The sequence below is a fragment of the Gadus macrocephalus genome, chromosome 3 (genome assembly GCF_031168955.1).
Source record: "Gadus macrocephalus chromosome 3, ASM3116895v1".
Taxonomy (NCBI): Eukaryota; Metazoa; Chordata; class Actinopteri; order Gadiformes; family Gadidae; genus Gadus; species Gadus macrocephalus.
In genome coordinates this window covers 9,517,824-9,537,956 of record NC_082384.1, presented here as the reverse complement: position 1 = coordinate 9,537,956, position 20,133 = coordinate 9,517,824, and the positions used below count along the sequence as shown (strand labels likewise).

Genomic DNA, 20,133 nt, shown 5'->3' with positions numbered 1-20,133 from the left:
TATTTGGGTTAGGTTTTAGGGTCAGCGTTTATGAGGGTTTTGTTTTCGGTTCTAGGGTCAAAGGTTACTAATTGTTGGGGTTACAGGGTTTGGGGTCTGGATTTGGGGTTCTTATCTGTTGGGTTTGATTTTTGTTGAGGTTAGGATATGTCAGTCCAATGTGTTGGGCGTCAGGGTTTAGTTCTCTGTTCTAGTGTTAGAATTAGTTCTTATTTTGGGTGTTTGAGGGTTTGTCTATGGTAAGGGTTTAGGGTAAGCAGTGGGTTGGGTTTTAGTAGGGGGGTTTAGCTCTAGGGTTGAGGTGAGGCTTTGCTATGGGTTGAGTTTTAGGGGTCCTAATTGCCATTTGGTTGATAAAGGGGAGGGTTTAGTGTTTTATATATAAAACAGCCGGACGGAAAGTTAAGTGAATGTACCTACTGCTACATTAGTCGGCTCTGAGCAGCAGGTCATTCAGGAAAAGTTAAACAAATCAGCCACTAGAGGGGGTACTCTGCCCGGTCAGTCCACCATACAAACCTTTGGTATGCGATTCATTCACAGAACGACCATGGAAACATGCAGTCATAAATTACGTGTCCTGCGATCATATAGTGTATGTACTGTATGTATATAGGCTAGTATACCCCATTCATTTAAAGCATTGAACTAGTCAAGGCATAACCAATTGGAGCCACTACAAACGAAGTGCTAAGTTCCCCGGTTTCTAAAGAAAGCAGCGGAGCTACGAGAGTCAGAACACAAGGTTCGTATTTATTTGTTGCATTGGCTGTAGGTCAAAATAGTTACATCAGAGGCAAACCCTCTGCCCATTGGCTGCTCTCATCACTGTAAACAAGGCGTCCATTGTCACATGGGAGAGAGGGGGAGAAATGGAGAAAATTGGGTGTGGTGGATGCAGCTACGATCCAAGGTCTGAGGACATCCAGATAGAAGGGAGGAAAGAGGAGGGAGCAGAGAGGAGAGGAGAGGGACTGCGATGAGTGTGGGAGGGGGAGAAATGGAGGAGACGAAAGGGAGGCAGAGAGGAGAGATGAGGAAACCAAAGAGAGGACCGATGGAGGGGGAGGAGAGTGAGAGATGAGAGTAAACAAGAGGAGAGAGGGAGGGGGAGAGGAAGTTAAAGTGATTACACCCACCGCAGAGATGATGTCATGGTTTGTACTGGCCTGTACACGCTCCCTCCGCCTTCTCCCTATAGTCACCCCTGCCTGCCTTTCCCTCTTTCTACCTCCTCTGCCCTCCAATCCGTTTCTCTCCATCTCTCTTTAGCCATTGTTTGACACTGCAGGCGACAGGTGAAGAGGACCCTGAGGTAGAGGAGAAGGAGGAAGAGGAGAACAACAGACCAGGGCTCCACCCTCAGAGCGTAGCCTGCCACAGAACCCAGGATCCTACCAGGTATGTCACCACACTCACTTGACCGGCTGCACCATGACTTAATGGATCTCTTATTCAGATATTTAGCAGGCTTTTATCTGAAGACACCTTGGTTAACTCATCAATATAACGAGCAGGTATGGGTTAGATCATGTTGCCTAAGGATGCCGACAGGTTAGACTGAGGACTTCAGGGGCTTGACCACCAGGGAGCCTAACAACCAAATAAAGACACTTGCGTGGTCCCTAAATCTCAATCTAGCTGCACCGTACAGTAAAGTCTTGAAGGACAGCCTCACGACTATTGGCTCGGAAGGACAGGATCAGGGGACAGTCACAGATAAAATATGGGTTTGACAGGGGAAGGGTTTGACAGTAGAAGGGTTTGAGAGTACAGTACACGGTTTGAGAGTGTAGAAGAGGGGTCTGTAAAAGATGGAGAGAACTTTTAGTAGGTCCAGACCACATGCTGAGAAAATTACTTCAAGATTGTATGTATGTGTGTGTGTGTGTGTGTGTGTGTGTGTGTGTGTGTGTGTGTGTGTGTGTGTGTGTGTGTGTGTGTGTGTGTGTGTGTGTGTGTGCGTGCGTGCGTGCGTCTTTGTGTCTGTGTGAGCAGCATGGCAGAGAGCTCAGCGTCAGTTGCGGAGGCCGAAGTGTCCTTCAGGAAGTTTGCGGTGCACGGAGACACCAAGGCTACCGGGAAGGAGATGAATGGGAAGAACTTCGCCAAACTCTGCAAGGACTGCCGAGTCATCGATGGCAAGAACGTCACGGCAACGGACGTTGACATCATCTTCACCAAGGTCAAGTAAGGGTCATTCCATCGTCTTCAGTAAGGTCAATCGATACCAGTGCCTCAAACAGCCCCCATTGGTACGCTCCGGGTCTCTGTGCCCATGCTGGTATTTTGTACCATAACATTTGCGTACCTTATGGTTGACCGAGATCCACCTATGTATCCTTGTGTACTTATTACGTATGTTGTGTGTTGTGTGTGTCTGCAGGGCGAAAACAGCGCGCGTAATCACCTTTGAGCAGTTCAACCAGGCGCTGGTGGAGCTGGCGCCCAAGCGCTTCCGAGGCAAGGACCAGCAGGAGGCGCTGCCGCTGCTCTACGGCCTCATCGCTGGCAAGGGGCCCGCCAACGTGGGCGTCACCGTGAGTAGAAGCGGGAAAAACACAGGACAATGATGGGCTTCTTCCAGTAGCCGGTGCAGGCTGTGCTATGGGTTTTTCAAGGGCTCTTATAGTCTGTTTCTCTCTTTGGTTAGTTGGTCTCTCTTAAAGCTGACATCAGCCATTTTCGCTCGCCCCAGTTTGTGTTTTGATTGAGTCTCATGGTTCCCACACAATCTTATCCAAACAAAGTTGGGTGAGCAGCATTGCTGATTGCAGATTTTTACTTTTATGGTGAAATTAATTCAGGAACAGGCAGCTAAGGTTTTTGGCTAGCCAGGAAGGTGGATGGATTATGATTCTGAATAAGTGCATTTTTTTATTCATATAGGCCTACTTCTGACCTACGATCTGCACCCACCAGGTTCCTCAGGTTCTCTGCTACAGGACTTTTGGTCAAAGACCAAGTCTTATGGAGAAGGGAGAAGTCTTAAGTGTCTAAGCTCTTCATCTGTGGAATGGCCTGACTTTGTCTAGAACCAGATAATTTCATGAATCTCTGTTCTAATTTTGGCTAATGGTAATGGCTTCCCAGAAAAAGGCAGTTTCTGAATCCAGCAGCTGGTTAAGTATTATTTGGGAGATTTAACAGAGCACGTGAACGTCATGACCGAGCACTTTGAGAATTTGATTGTCAGTACTTTGGGGATACTTCAGTATTTTCTGCAGTTGTAATGTTACACCCACCCGTTCAGTGACATGATCTCAAACTCAAGTCTGTTAAAGAGGAGTGTATTCTGATGATTTTCAAGGAATTTCAAGTCTGGGATTTATTACAAAAATACCTATTTTTACATTAAGACCTTCTTGAGCTTATTGAAACGAGTTCATGGGTTGGACCACTTTCATTCTATCCAGTCCATGCTTTTCCATGATTTTCTGTATTCTGAACCAGCCAGGGGGACTGACTATTCTATCACAAATAAACACACGCACACGCACACACATACACATATATTAATATATATGCAAATACCATGCATGATTCAGGGGCTTCATTTCTATCACCACACCCCAAACTAATGTTGTTTTGTTCCAATACACCATTCTACAGCATCAAATTTCAGATCGCAATCAGGCAATTTACAGCCTTGTGATCCGAGTGCCTATCTGTGCTCCACTCCTCAGAAAGTGGCGAAGGCCGCAGCGGTGGACAGACTGACGGACGCTACGAAGTACACGGGCTCCCACAAGGAGCGCTTTGACGAGTCCGGAAAAGGCAAGGGCAAGGCCGGGAGGGAGGAGCTTCCAGACACCAGTGGATACGTGGGCGCCTACAAAGGTCAAGGTTCATACGACGACAAAGTGAAGGAGGCCTAGTCAAACTGGAGCTTACGTCATAGGTTGAGTCGCTCCAGAGATGGGCCTGTGTATGTATAAATAAATCATCATAATATATGCATCATCAGTCGGTGATAAGAACAAATCTTTGCTCGACATTGCTAGAGAATAAGAACAAAGCTACTAATAAAAAGATTATTTAAAGTTGTATGTTTAATATAATATGTATTTAATATACTCAGCAACATATGTTGGGAAGAAAATTGCTAACCTACGTTCAATACTGCCAGCGACGCTAACACTAGACATTTGCGATTTAATCATTGCTTTTAATACAAAGATTTTAATCCAAAGCCACCCAAGGTAAATACCGATACAGCATTTAGGGGCTAGGACATTTGGATAAAGGATGCTTAAACATCCTAAAATGACATGTTCCCCAAACAAGAGATCTCTGTTCCAGACACTAATCGGAAAAGAGGAAACGGAAATCTTAACATAATTGCATTAACTAAATTTGTTGTGAAGTTACTATAGCTATTTCAGCTATGGAATAGTTTTGAAGCAATGATAATGTTTATTATAGCACTTCCTAGTTAAGAGCTTCAACATGTGACTTGCTGTTCGTGAATAAATCCTTAAACATATGTTTTGTTGGCAAATAATAAAATAGTTTCACTCTGTGTCCCAGTTTTCTATATTTAAATGACAAATGTACATTTATAATTAATCTCTTGTGTTTTATTTACGTATTTTATAAGAATGCAGATTATAATGACCATTTTAATGATACCGTTTTTTCTATGTAAAAAAAACAGATAAATCATTACGGGTACCACTGCGATGTCAATGTTCGTAATTAAAGAGTTGAATCTGTATCCCTTTGGTTGAGTACGTTTTAGATAGTCATCGTCAACTATTTAGAAACTGATTAAAACTAGACCCAGATGGGACTCGAACCCACAATCCCCAGCTTCGGAGGCTGATACCTTATCCATTAGGCCACTGGGTCCTTAGTATAAACAGGACAACTCACCAAAAAATACCATTAACCGGTCAATTCCTCATTTACATAACAATAGAGATGGATAACAGACAAGTAGAGGTAGTAAACACGGCGGAGGGGGAACTGAGGAGCGACATCCTGAATGGTCAAGTAACATTTAAATAACAATGAACTCTGAGAACCGCTACCGTGCAGGTTATACAATGTGTTCTGAAAGACAATAAGAACATCTGTATAGCACCATTAAAAACAATGTTTACAAAGTGCTTTGATTAAATATATGACATTTTGCAGGGGGCAGAAGTAAATACAGCGATCTATGAAGACAAATGAACATTAACTCACATGTAATTTACATAACATAAGAAAAAATACTATTTTCCTGTTGATCTGCTGCTGATAATGCGTCACGTGTTTCTACAGACTTCCTTTTCACAAAAGCCGGGATACAGTTTCCCTGAAAAGCCATGACCTTAAGAAGAACAAACGTATAGTTACATAACACCCCACACCAAGTCCCACCTAGTAATGTGAACCTACGAGGACAGCTCCACCAGCTCTCACAGTACCTTGCCCTACAACAAAGGTTTCCTAGGGAATTTGTTGTTAATAGACATATCGACAGAAATAAAACCTGGTGCCCTGATTCCTCAGGGCACCACCAAAGAACAACTGCACTCTTTTAAGTTGTTTTTTGCGCAATAAGAGGACCAATAAATACAATGAGAATAACTAAAAGGTACTATATGTAGGAATCAGACGCGTCTTCTCATTATTGACCCCTCTATAAGCGAACTGCAGTCTGCTGATGCTCGCGCATTCAGAACACTGGAAAGCTATCTCATTGTGTTGCGACAGTAACGATAGCTATGATATTATAACTCTCGTTCTATGATTGTAGGCGTAGCCGTCCAGGCATCGCCAAATGGGCTTGTCCCGTGCACTGAAAAATTCAAATATGCACCAATCAACGTGGGCACCGCCCAGATTTCCCACGGCACCGTGTATATAGCGCGGCGCATACCGCCACTCATCCTCCACGCTATTCTTTCAGCATTTGGAGGGTACAGCAGGTTGGAAACTAGACGGCTATGCCTACAATCATAGAACTAGAGTTATAATATCATAGCTATCGTTACTGTCGCAACACAATGAGCTAGCTTTCCAGTGTTCTGAACAAGTCCTTCCCGCGCTGCTCGCCACAATATGTTTTAATAAAGCCACATAGTTTACGAAGTAAAGAATTGTGGAATGATCAATGATCAAGTGAAAAGATTCAAACAGTGTTCTAAAGCCTAAATGGAGTAACTAATGTAAACAAAACCTGCACACCATTTAGAATGGTTGGAAGCAGATTAGCTAAAAAATAGCTAAAGTTTGAATACATTTGAGATAAAAAAAAATTGCTGAGTTGTTCTGATACATTTTGTAATGGTTGGATCGTGTGTGCGTTGGAAAAGTGTTCATCGAGATAAGCTCAGAAAATGACTAGGTCTTGTCCCATTGGACTCCTTGGAGTTTCAGCTTACATAATGTTTCATATGACCGTTTGTGTAGATAGCATGAAGTGAAAAAGGGTGAGGCTATTTGCACCCCTGGTCCAATTATCAGTATATGCTATTTGTACCCTGGTGCAATTAGAAGTAAATGCTATTTGTAGCCTTGTACAATTATCAGTATATGCACACAGAAATGTGTTAGATCAATACCCCCCCCCCCCCCCCCCCCCCCCCAGTGCAAATATCAATGTATGCTATTTTCACCCATGTGCATTTACCCTGGCATATTGGTCACACAATGTAAAAAAAATAAAGAAACTGCTCCAGACAAGTAACCCTCACAGCATATTTTTAAGCGCGGTGATCAGACTCCTCAAATACATTTGTAAACAGTAAACACCCATGATTGCCTAGGATAACATTGGGAATAGCTACACTATTTTCAATTGTGAGCCTCCTCAATAGAACATGCAAGTAAAACAGTTTACTTTAATCTTTGACTATTTGAGATCTGATGTGTAGGCCTAAGTATTCTCCAATTCTTAGGGCTTGTCCTCTGAATATCAGGGAGGTACTGAGTTTGAAACTTTATGATACAGGAGATCCATCCATGTAAACTCTATTAAGTATCACTGACTAAGAACAACGACTTACAAAGTTTTTGCTTTTGCTACGTCCTCTGCCTACTGCTCACCAATAAGAATTTCTCTCATGCCAACTCTTAAAATTATACAACACACAACTACATGTGTACTGTAGCTAACACTAATGAGACTAATTAAATTAATGCAAGCAAAGTAAATTTTCTTACAACACAAAGATTTGTTTACTGTGTTCACCAATAATAAAAAAATAAAATACATAAAAACGCTCTTTTTACATTATGTAAATAAACACCCTTTGGGTGTATATTTATGGAGGGTGTTTTTAGCCCAACTGTGTGGCCAAGTCTAAAAGTAGTATGAATAGACACTCCGTTATTATTATTTCTCAATAACTACAAATTGAATATACAATAAAATGCGCTGAATAATAATAATAATAAAGATGATTAAAATAAATAGATAACAGATATCGTGATATTTTTGTAGTCCCTCATATTTTGACTGATGCTTGATGTTCTTCCCTGTATAACCTCTAGGGGCCGGTAGAGAACACTAAAGTTAATGGTATCCGCTTCCCCCGCCAAAGCCCAGAGGTCGGACGTCAAGTGAGGAGAATTTAAGGCATTCTTACATCAAATTGTTTGCATGCAATCCAATGTGTTGCATCTAAAAACAAAGCGCATTGTATTGATTGTTTTGTCACACACCCAAGCATGCGCACACATACACACACACACACACACACACACACACACACACACACACACACACACACACACACTCACACACACAAACAGACATGCATGCCCACGAACACAGTCCATAGCTAATGTAGGGCAAAAAGAGTTCATCGTAAACAAGCAACGGCTTGATCTTATCAGCGAACCAGACACCTCTGGCCTCATAAACCGCACACACACAGATCAGATGATCCTTCACTCTGGGGACTGTACCGACACACTGGGGACCCTATCAAACCGGCCCCCACACCCTCCTGCCCTTGCGGGTCACACCTAGGCTAGATGAGGATCTGAAGGCTGGACATGCAGATGCAATAGAGAAGGATCTCAGGGATTAGAAGTTTTCTATGGGTCGATTGTCCCCCGGTTTCAAGCAACCGGCCACCCAAGTTCCCTCCACCCACTTGGGGACTGAAAGCACCTGTAAATAAAACACACCCGCCAGCCAGGAGCCTCAGTTCCTCCATCTCACAGGAGTCAGTTATTCTTTCCTTCCCTGTTGCTGCTGGAGTGGATGTAAGACAGAGCAGAGATCTCCGGTGTTGGTTGTCATGGTGGTGGTGGTAGTGTTGTCGTTGTAGTCAGTTACTTTTTAGATATGCAGCTCTGAACTTCAAACTGTAGCTTTATTTGTGTTATCTCCATACCAGAGGTTGATCTTGGCTACAGAAGGAGCTACAGACTGCTACTGTTCCACGCCTGCGTCGTGTCCTTCCGCTGGTTGAGATGAGGGCTGTGGTGCATCTTCTGTTGGCTGTGGGCGTGTTTCACCTAGCTAGGGCCCAGGAGTCGTCTGAGATCCTCCGCCTCAGCAAGGCAGCAGGTACTCCCTCCGACCCTCTGAGAGGAGATGATATCAAGGTTTCTGTCATTCCTTGTGATTGGTTATAACGCGGATGAACGGTTAGCAAACTGCTCATGGACGTGTGATGTGTTAAGTGATGTCTCACTTTATTCATGGTTGCAAAGAGCGAACTCTTCAAATACGTTTAACCAAGTTAAAGTAGTTAAAGTAACACCATACTACCATTGTCAATTTTAGGTGCAATAACCTGTGGGTTGGGCTCATGCTGTTAAGAATTTTCTATCAAAAAAAGTATACCACTTTAAAAAAAAAGCTTGAATTATTTCAAGTGTTGTTTCTCATTAAATGACAAGCTACCGTAAACAGCATGTCCCCTACCCTGGGGGTTGACAGTAACGGTCTGGTTCCCCTCCATCAGTGGCGTTCCCCGGGGAGCTCCCGTGTCCTGGGTGGAGCTGCGACTGTGCGCTCCGCCAGGTGGGCTGTTGCTGCGCCACCAGCCGCATGCACGAGGTTGAGGACCTCACCTACACCCGACTCACTGACATGTGGCAGAGCATCAAACAGCTGGACCGCAGCGTCCAGGAAACCATAGGTATCATGGCAATCATAGGAACTATGGCAACAAAGGGTAACATGGCAGCCATAGGTACCGCGACTACCGTAGGTACCTTGGCAACCATAACAGCCATGCCAACCTGTGTTGGCATGGCTTTGTACCATGGGAACCTCAAATGCAATGGTAGCCAGGATCGTACAAAAAATGTCAGCACATCATGTGTTGTCCTTTATCATAGTCATAACTCATGCAGGGCGGACGGCAGGGGCAGAGAAAAGTGCATCAATTACGTGTCAGTTATGTGCGTCAATATGACGTCATATCAGCTATGATATCGTGACTATCTTGGTGCTGTCCTGGTTTTTCTCAGGGGGAAGAAGGGTGGCTTTCACTGCCTCAGGGATTCCCAGCATGCACTGCTTCGGACCATTCTCCATCGATGTGTCTGTTCCCTACAACACCGTCTCCCTCAACCACGGAGACGGATACAACCCTGCCCTTGGTGAGCTCCATTGTTCTTATTGTTGTTTAGATTACTGTTATTCTTACTTAATGATAAGTACCACTATTATTTATCGAATAATACAATTAATATTAATTGTATTATTATTCATATAAAAATTACCACCAGTATTATGATCGATATTATTATTATGATAATAATATCCACATTACATTGTACAACTATTCTTTACAAACTTCCCTATTAACCTCTTTATACAAGTACAATCCTTAAAACTTTACCTACTACTAATGTGATTTCTAAAAAAAGGGTGTTTTACTATCAATACTTTATTTTCTTACTTTATTCTAGAACAATAATTCAAACTCTGCTTATTACCTTACTAAAATAACATCTATTCAATGAGAACACCCTAGCCACCACCCAGAACACCCTAACAATGAGTAAAAACACCCTTACGGTGTTGAACATCATAGCAACCACATACAACAACATGTAAACCAACCGATAACGCCCCAGCAACCACATAGTACACCGTAGCAATCATCCAAAATACCCAAGAAGCAACATATATCCCTATCAAACCACAGCACTACTACACTTTACTGTACATTTCCAATACACAAGGTACCTATTACGTTATTTTCACCAAGCTGCACACCACATTTTCTTCAGAAAAGTTATTTTTCAACATTTGTAGCGTTACATAATATAAAAATTCATTGCGATCACACTAGATTATTATAAAAATCATGTTATCCACTTTATTTTTTGTTCTCCTAATATGGTTCCTTCCGCATCACATTAAGTGTCATGTGATCGCCTCGTCCATCCACCCCTCAGGCGTCTTCACGGCCCCCCGCGCCGGCCTCTACTCATTCTCCTTCACGGCCTACTCCCGGCGGGCCTCCGCAGGGGACCGCGTGTTCTTCCAGCTGCAGCTGCTGCGGAACGGGGAGGTGATGGCGTCCGTGCGGGAGGAGAACCGCGAGGACTCCGAGGACAGCAGCACCCAGGGCCTCCTGCTCTCCCTGGAGCGGGGGGGGCAGGTGTACGTGCTGCTGCGCGCCGGACGCATGCTCTGCGGTGACGCCGCCGGCCGCAACACCTTCTCGGGTTACATGGTGCACGGCGTGTAGTCCTGACCCGCTTGTCCCCCGCGCGCACACACACACACGCTGGCGTGCACGCAAGCCCGCTGACACGCACGCACGCACACTGTCATGCAGGCACCAGTTCACATGCAGGCACTCACAATGGCCTGTACACCCACGTTTATGTACTCACACCCACACACACGCACTCGCACGCGCATGCACACAGATACACGCACATAGATACATGCGCACAGATACAAACACACACGTTGACCTGCAGGCACGAGTTCACTTGCACACCCACACGTGCATACTCGCCTGTGCATGCACAGATGCCCCTGCAAACACAGGCAAGAACGCACACACACCACACACCTCTTGTTCTGACCTGGCAGTCACAGGAAAAAAAATATTCAAAAATGTATTCACCATTTCTCACCTAAATCCTAAACCAAACCATCTCTAACCTATTACCTAAACTACTAACTAATCACCTACCTCAACTTAAGCAGCTCTCTCCTAATACAGACAAATTCGATATTTTGATCTAATATAGTAAGATGAAATCCAACTTTTTAATCCATATTTGACAGGAACATGTTGATAGGGCATACGCGACAACACATACGCTTTGGGAACGTATCATTACACTGGTCATACTGAACAATCTAACACAGGTGGTGAATTACAATATGAGTGTAACTTTAATGTCCCCAGCATTGCAGAGCCCATTGTGTTTTATTATTAAACAGTTTGATCAAAATCCAGATAAAGATGTTTATTTTGTTCATGTGTGTGTGTGTGTGTGTGTGTGTGTGTGTGTGTGTGTGTGTGTGTGTCTGTGTGCGGTATGTTACTGCATAAAGTGTGTCATACATACAAATTTGATTTCTTTTAGCAAGGGAAAGCGCTAACGTTTTTGTGTATGTGTGGGGAAAAGAGGGAAAGGGATAGAGGAGAGGTATAGACCAATAGAAAGAGAGATAGCGATGGTCGCCCCCCCACCCCCTCTCCACTGGTTTACCCCCCATCCCCTCTCCACTGGTTTACCCCCCATCCCCTCTCCACTGGTTTACCCCCCACCCCCTCTCCACTGGTTTCCCCCCATCTCCTCTTCACCTACTTGACCTACATGACGTCAACGCCATGCAGAAAGGCGTATGTGTATAGGAAATATACATGGTAAAGAATAAATATTCTCAACGTTAAATAAGGACATGAATTTATTGAATAAATTATGAATATTCAACCCGGCCAGCATTCAGTCGACTAATGCAACACTCTGACACTACACAGCGGTCATAATTTAAATTCATACTTGCATGTGTTAAAGTATAGCCCAGCAATATGTAAGACACCAAAAAAGATGACTAGAAATTCAAAACTATTGTATGAAAGTGGAATTACTCTATAAGCATGAGAGAAATTAACTTGAGGCCTGCCAGGTAATCTTTCATCCTTCAGTCAATTAGTGAAGGGTCGATAAACAAATTGTGTGGACGTAGAAACCAGCCGCCATGCAAAGCTCCTCAGAGGAGACTGAATATACACCCACACAAAATCTGACTAAAGAGACAGTGTTATTTTTGGCTGTTGGATAGGAATTGACTAGAAATAAAAGGAGAAACAGGAACGCTGTCTTTCTCTCTTGAGACAACGGATTCTGCTCTGTCTCAGTTTTCAAAGTGCTTAAAGCTTCATTGTTCAGTTTACTGGTCTGAGAACGGATGCAGAGTGACATGAAACATAAGCTGCCTGCTGCACATGCATGATGCTGTTGGTTATTCTCAGTCTCTTTTTATTGGTTAGTGCTGGTTAGTACGGGGGAGATTTTGTTAGGGTAGATAACTGCTGGTTACTGTTGTTAAAGGTAGGTTAGTGCTGGTTAGTGTTGGTTAGCGCTGGTAAGTGTTGGTCAGGGTAGGAAAGTGCTGGTTCCCGTTGATCGGTGTAGGTTTGCACTGGTTAGTATTGCTCAGGTAGGTTTGTTCTGGTTAGTGTTTATCACTGTAGGTAAGCACTGGCTAGTGTTGCCCAAGTTGGTTAGTTAAAGGTTCGTTTTGGTGACTGAATTTATTTTTGTTTAGTGATGCCTAGTTTTATTAGTGTTGGTTAGTACTGGTTTGTGAAGGTTTTCATGGGTTAGTGCTGGTTAATACTGTAGGCTAGTGTTGGTCAACCTGAGACTCCTTGACTCCTCTGGCCTTGATTGTATTACTGCTGTAATACCATTATAAACAAGTGATTGTTTACAATGTTGTATATATTTCTATACAGATGACTGCTGAGTGTCCCATGACATGCAGAATCATTTTGTTCATGTAATATAGAAACAGTTTTGATCATATGCAAAATACGGGCATCATTTAAACAAAGACAACTCAACTTAATTCGTTGAAAGTGAAATAGAGGATCTTCGTTCAAATGCCATTAATAAATGCTGTTGCCCAGTCCATTGAAATCCATTGACATATCTCGACAGCAAGAAGACAAACAACTTCCTCACAATCGCCACTATTAAAGCCGGGCGGTATGTTTATTCCCCTTTATTTTCTGAATGATTAGAAAGCAATAACCCCTAACCCTAAGGTATCGGGCATGAAATGGTACTTTTGTTTTACTAGAAAATAGATATTTTTTAAGTACATTTTTAAGTACTTAATTTATATTCAGAGATCAGCAATTAGACTGCAATGTTTTGAAGGTCTCAAAAGACAGTCTTTCAACGTGCAGAATTAAGATCTGCAGAGCTCCTGCTCTTTAAGTTAAGGGAAGTTATCTGTTTGTCAAATCATCTTGGGATTTCATATTTACCATCTAAACTTTATTCCCCCCACAGAGATCCTGTCAAGCACTCCAAAAGCATCATCCAGACAACAACCAACTTTCCTGAACCATGAACTTCACGGTCAATTGCTCTTCCACTTATTGCCTCCCAAAGTCTGATATTGCATTTGCTATCTCTGTTGTCACACTGCTACTGGTTCCCCCCCTAAACATCTACACCCTGTTGCTGATTGTCAGAAGTGGCGTGGAGACCATCAAGTCAGACTTTTACCGCCTTAACCTGGCGGTCTCTGAGATTTTAATGTGTTTCTACTGTCTTTTTTACATACTTTATGTACTGCAAGATATTTCAGTACTTATTCTGGGGGTCATGTTTTTTGTAAATTTCCTCCACGTCTCTCGCCACTTGTTTCAGGGATGTATCTGTGTGGAACGCTATCTGGCTGTGGTTCACCCTGTGATCTTTCTCAGGTACAAACTACTCAGGTATAAAATAATGTGTTGCTCTGTGGTCTGGTTCATCACGCTGGCCTTTTGTGCATTCTATACATCCTACGGTAGTTATGCATTAATTATTACGCATAATGCTTTGCTAGGCTTTTATACGGTTGTATTTTCCCTGATGTTGTTCTGCTGTGTTTCAGTCCTGTGGGCTCTGAAACAGCCCGGTCCAGGAGACGGGAGGAGAGTAGAGTGCTATGATGCAAAGAGGAGAGCATTCAACATCATTATGACCACCACTGTGATCACTGTAATGAACTACCTTCCAATGGTTCCGCTTTTTTTGCTGAGTAATTACTTAAGTCCACAGGTAGAGGACGTTGCTCTAGCTATAGTTCATTGTTGTGGTTTGTTTCCTCCACTCCACTACCTTCAGAGTGTCAGGAAACTTTTTCCGTCAAATTTCCTGATAACTATGAAATGTACCACTAATTAATCAATTGTCTTGTAAATAAAATAAGGTAGGATCTACCAAAATAAAAGGAGTGTAGGAAAAATATGAGATGTTTAAGTAGTACACCCTTATATCCTGTTTATTCCATATATTTAATATGTAATTTTGTCTTTTTTATTTGTTGCCTTAAATCATGTGCTGTAACAGATGGAATATAAAGACTTTTAGATTCATTATGTAATCATTTTAACAAAACAAATTAATGAACTTGAGGCCGTGCTGTGCAAGTTGTAAAGTGAAGCGAGCTAAGCTACAAGCTACTCTTTATAATATGAAGTTTCATTACAGTGAAGTTTCCCCCCAGATAAATCGGGCAAGCTTAGCTACAGCAACATGGCAAAAGTCATTGACCAATTATATATATATTTTTTACCTTGACCCAACAATCAATCTTATCTCAGTGATCAATACAACTCAAACAGATATGTATCCACAAAATGTTCAGTTTTATGGTCTATCAAACAATAGGCTGCGCTCTCTGCTCTCACTGGCTCGTGGAGGGTCAGCTCAAGCACTGTGTTGGACACAATTCACCGTATGAACCTAATCCTCAAATGAATCTTGTGTGGACACTACTGCACAACTTGCTACTGAAAAGCTATTTATTCAGACAACAGCAGGCTACTGGGAAATGTAGTTATACTAGCAACAAAGATTCTTGTAGCAAGACTACTGGCCAAATCTGCCCATTGGTCTCCTCCCCAGAGTAAAGCCAGCAGAGCAGGGTTAAGGACATAACTTGGTCTGTGTCCAGGTGGACACTAGCATAGAAGCCTTGAGCCTTTTCCTGACCAGAGCCAACCAGCAGCGTGAAAAAACCAACACTTCATCAGGTTTGAAGCTGATTAATTCACAGAATGTTGTAGTTCATGGTTTTCAGTATTATTTAATACGCGTGGTTATCAAGATTAAAATGACAATTTCTTATTAATATTTTATTATTATCATTATTATATAATTTAGCAGACACTTTTCCATCATTGGGAATTTAGGAAATCAAGATAACAAATTATTTGTTTAAATCTTTACTTTGATTTTTCAGTTAACACACCGAATATTACACCATATTTTGATATTCCTTTTGAATAAATGGTAACACTATTCAATTGAAGACTACTGGGCTGTAATATTAATGATCTTTAATCTAGACTATGGATTAAATTAGACTCAACAAAATGAAATAACATTTTAATTTATTCAAATCAATTTGTGAATAATTATTCCTGGCTTGATTTTTTTTAATTGTGGTGTCCAATGAAGTACTACAAGTTCTGCTGCAGAACTAATAGTATTACTGCAGTACTAATAATCACAGATGACATGATTAAACTATTCTACATTAACAGACGGTCAACTCACCTTTGCAGACATTACTACTGTGATGAATCCAATTGGAATAGCTGCTTTCATTCCGGAATAGACAGAACACCAGTTCATTATGCAATATTGTTTCTAATCATCCCAACAAATTGATAGATTGATATTTGAGACTGGAATCTGGCCAATCTGAAGGAGATAATTGTAGTTTGCACTGGTAAAAAACAAAAGTGATCTCCTACCTAAAGGACAGAATAGGTGGTTTGTATCGTTCGTCCAAAACGACCCACATGAACAATTTAGTATGGACCAGACGGACTAGGACGACAGGTTTTTGTAATGCATAACGGAAGTTGATGTTCGCATTGCATCTGACGAAACATCCAGCGAAAGGTTAATTTCATAAATAAATGTTGTTGAATCAGGGAAACTATAATATTTTGTAGTGATCATGCATCAAATAAAATAAAGACGAAAAAGATTTTCAAAAGACATCAATATGGACCTAGAGGAAGAAATGCAAACACACCATTCAGAAGAAGAATGACGTTGGAGTGAGTAAGAGATATCACTTTGGACCTATTATGAAAAACCATTCCACAGGACAACTGTCTTTATACGCCTTTAAGCAAAAGTTTCTATCTCCAAACACACCGGAAATGTGGAACTTGAAACCGACGGCTATTTACTCTAAGGTTTGAGGCCTCTTTTTGTGCCCTTATTATACTTATATTCCATTGTAGCCTATATAAAAAAAAATCACTACATTTAAATAACCTCCAAAGATTTATTATTTTTGATTTGCATAACTCGTGCATGTATTTCACTTTAACACCTGTGATTAAAAAAGGAATGATATATATATATACATAAAAAATGTATAGTACATCCTTACGAATATTTTACAAGTTACAGTCTAATTAATTTACAGTTTTACAAAAAGTGTAAATTTATCGTCCAATGGCCATCTCTACTGCCATCTTAATAGGAAGAATGGTCTTATGTTGCATTTTCAATTGGGAATAAAACTAATGTCATCCATTTTGTTTTGACTAGACAGAACCTTGACTTTGCCGTTTTGGAAAACCGAATATACATCTATCTATTCTGTAGTTTAGGTTGGATGTCAGGCTGTTAAAAACTTAATTCTTGACAGAGATCTACAATAGTCTTGACAGTTGAAGGTATGGCAACGCAACGCTGGATGTAATAAACGGGTCCGCTTAACCAGAAAAATGGAGGAGAAATTGGTGCAGTTTTTGCAGGAGTCGAGTGGCAAGTTGTGTTTCTTCTTTGTTGGAAGTAGGAAAACACAAACAATGAGCGCAGCCAACTGTTGTTGTTGTAAACCTTATTTTTGGATTGGTAGCATCCTCCGGTCAATTCTGGATCGTGGGAAAATTTGGGTTACAAAAAACGACATACAACTGTGTTTATCCCTCTTCTTTAATTACAGCCAACACGGCAACACAGTAAACTTGCATGTGCTCGGTCATTCTTCAGTTGATCCCCCCACCTTACTGTTCCCCCTAAAACAAAAGATGGGTAGGAACAAATATCTTCTCAACACAAGGATGTAACAATATCTATCTAAATGTCCCCTTAAAAATATATATATTTTAAATAATCATAAAATAATGAATCTCAACAGTATAACGAAAATGAGGCAAACAATGTGAACAATAACATTGTTTTGGTTCAAGGAAGTTTGAGCCAAGATCTCACATTACTGCGCAATTGATGGCTTCAAAGCACAAATTGCTTCAAATTGTCTATATTGTTATATTTCCATTGCTACATGTGTGTCGGCCATACCTGGAACCTCTGTAAACATGTGCGCCTCTAAAACAAAGTTTCCATGACTGCAATCTGTGAACATTTAAAAATGTTTTATGAAATATAAAGAAGTTTCCTGGCCAAAGCTAAAAACAGCAAGGTTTTAGATTTGCTGGTGTTTGTCCATGGAAGCTATTTCCATACCAGATTTGTTTTTAAGAAGTTTGCATACCAATACCAATAAATTCATCTTGTATGGAACATACAAGCAGAAACAAGTATCATTAACAACTTTCAACCCTTTACACTGAATATCCTGAGAACTATGAGAGTCTATGGTCTTGACTCAGATTTAAGGGATGCCATTAAATTGTCCTCCAGACCTTTCTCAGACCACCTCATGTGCAATCAGTAAACCAAGTAGCTACACATGCAGTGGTTGAGTAAAGAGTGCCAACGGCCACAAATATTATAGTAAGGCCGTAGCCAGTGGGAAACTAACCCTAACCCTTGCTTAGCCTATACATTTTAAAGTGAAATAATTTAACATCTCCGCTGTTTAAACAGCTCTAACATTGCATGAAAAACACGTAGGCTCGGCTGTCCCGTTTTCTATTAAGAGTAGCTTTCATAGTATATCCATGACAAATTTCCAGTCTATATCTGAAAAAGAAATTGGATGAATTCCTTTGAATTTGCCTTTCTGAACCGCTGCCTCTCTCCAACACAGTGCACACGTCATTTCGCAAAGTTTTGACAGTGGGTTTTGACACACTGTGCTTTTGAATTATGCTTGGTTATTGTTTTAACATGTTAATTTCCAATAAACCACTTTTTAATGGATACCAATGCAATATTATCATACCGACCAGGCTCACCATACCCCCATGCAGGGAAGACTTCTATTTCTCAAAATATACTCTTATCTGCCCTTGGCAGTCAAAATGTCTATGTAGTGTAGGTATTGCATGGGGTAATTGGTTCAAATATAACCTCAATCAACTATTCAGCGAGACATGGCTTATATCAAATAATGTTTACCACAATGTATTCACTAGGCAAACACCATCTTACAGTCATATAAGCATACGGTCGGTCATACAGTAGGATCCCATCATGGTTACTTGCAACTATATTTATACATTTTTGCTTCAAGCATAAAAGCCCACGTATCCCTTACATATATATATATTAGAGCTGTCAAGCGATTAACATATTTAATCGTGATTAATCGCATTAATGTCATAGTTAACTCACGATTAATCGCGATTAATCGCAAATTCTTTTTCTATGCTAAATATCCCTTGATTTTTTTGTCCCATAATTCTTCTCATTTTAATTCTCTTATCAACATGGTGAAGTGCATCGGCTTGCCTTGTGCAAATGATTTTTTATTGATAACAACATTGGCATATACTGATCAAAACAGGACGATACAAAAAAAGAGCCTATAGTGCAATTAAACGACTGCTTTGAACAAATTTCATTTGAACAGAGCAGTCAGGCTACTGCTTCTTTGTTTTGAGCCAAAAAAAAAATAATAATAATAATAATTGCGTTAATCGCACGATAATTTTTTTAACGCCGTTAAAATTGGTTTGCGTTAACGCCGTTAATAACGCGTTTAACTGACAGCTCTAATATATATATATATATAGATATATGTAAGGGATAATGTATAGACCGCCGGTCATTATCGGGACAATAAGCCCCGACAGGCCGAACCGGACAACAACGTGAAGCGGTGGTGTCTTGCTTTGCCCTGAAGGGGCTTATTTTTGATAATGACCGCCGTGGTTCTGTACATTATCCCGCATATTATACGGCTACTACTACGGCTACTACCAAAAAGAAAAAATAACTTCACACGTGTGTCTTTTTATAATTTATTTGTTACCAGCATTCGTAGTTAGCCGGGCTCCGCCCGCCTAAGTACTTCCACTCAATTTGAATTTCCCTTCAGAACTAGGTCTGGTTCTGCGAAATGTACGTGAAGATGGCGCAGAGACATGGGATTTGGTTTATAGGGAGAACAGCAGGAGACCTAAGACGGAGCCTAGGGGGACACCAGCCTTGGTAAAAATGCCTAGGATAGACATTCTGTCATCTGGTCAAATGTGTAGAAGACAGTAGCAGGATAATCAAGAGAGTGATTAAGCACTTTCAGTATGGAGAACTTCCATGAAAGTAAGGGAATAGGTCTACAAAAGATTTTTTGTTCACTCCAGTTTGTCATATGATTGTAACAATGATGTTGTCCCTCATTACATCTCTTGCAGTAAAACCTTGTTCAAAATCACAAACTTCCTTCCTGAACCATGAACCACAGTCTAAATTCCTCAACATTGGAAGGTCCTGATGTCCTGTATGCTGCCTCTGTCACAGCGCTGCTACTGGTTCCCCCATCAACATCTACACCCTGTTGCTGATTGTCAGAGGAGGCCTGGAGACCATCACTTCAGAGTTCTACTGCCTTAAGGTTTGAAGCTGTTCCCTGATTTATGAATGTTAATGGGATGTTGTAGGTATTGGTCGTCTGTACACTATAATAAATTAGGTTATCAGGATTCTATTAACTCTTTGTATTGTGAAAAAATATATTTTTTATTTTTAAAAAGGTATTGCATTTCACTCATCAAAATGTACATTACGTTTAGTCATCAAGCAGAAGTTTTATCTAAAGCA

The 20,133-nt window shown here is 41.2% G+C and overlaps 2 protein-coding genes and 1 non-coding gene across 6 annotated transcripts; 2 read left to right on the top strand and 1 right to left on the bottom strand.

Annotated features, from left to right (window-relative positions):
- Positions 1 to 522: 522 nt before the first annotated feature.
- Positions 523 to 4,524, top strand: LOC132454002 (tubulin polymerization-promoting protein family member 3-like). Of its 4 annotated transcripts, none has more exons than XM_060047139.1 (5): positions 523 to 745; positions 1,273 to 1,401; positions 1,999 to 2,190; positions 2,387 to 2,540; positions 3,687 to 4,524. In XM_060047139.1, exons 3-5 carry the CDS (start codon positions 2,000 to 2,002, stop codon positions 3,876 to 3,878), a joined length of 537 nt encoding a protein of 178 aa, XP_059903122.1. In that variant the 5' UTR covers positions 523 to 745; positions 1,273 to 1,401; position 1,999; the 3' UTR covers positions 3,879 to 4,524. The 4 variants fall into 4 exon arrangements, with proteins under 4 accessions (XP_059903122.1, XP_059903120.1, XP_059903121.1 ...); XM_060047137.1 differs by lacking the exon at positions 523 to 745 and adding an exon at positions 884 to 1,157; XM_060047138.1 differs by lacking the exon at positions 523 to 745 and adding an exon at positions 884 to 1,171.
- Positions 4,525 to 4,778: 254 nt separating this feature from the next.
- On the bottom strand, positions 4,779 to 4,851 carry trnar-ccg (transfer RNA arginine (anticodon CCG)). Its single transcript has one exon. It is a non-coding gene; the product is annotated as a tRNA-Arg (tRNA).
- A 3,075-nt stretch (positions 4,852 to 7,926) lies between these two features.
- Positions 7,927 to 11,386, top strand: LOC132454001 (cerebellin-1-like). Its single transcript, XM_060047136.1, has 5 exons — positions 7,927 to 8,205; positions 8,340 to 8,512; positions 8,913 to 9,089; positions 9,424 to 9,555; positions 10,360 to 11,386. The coding sequence occupies exons 2-5, from the start codon at positions 8,416 to 8,418 to the stop codon at positions 10,653 to 10,655; spliced, it is 702 nt and encodes a 233-aa protein (XP_059903119.1). The 5' UTR covers positions 7,927 to 8,205; positions 8,340 to 8,415; the 3' UTR covers positions 10,656 to 11,386.
- The last annotated feature ends 8,747 nt before the right edge of the window (positions 11,387 to 20,133 follow it).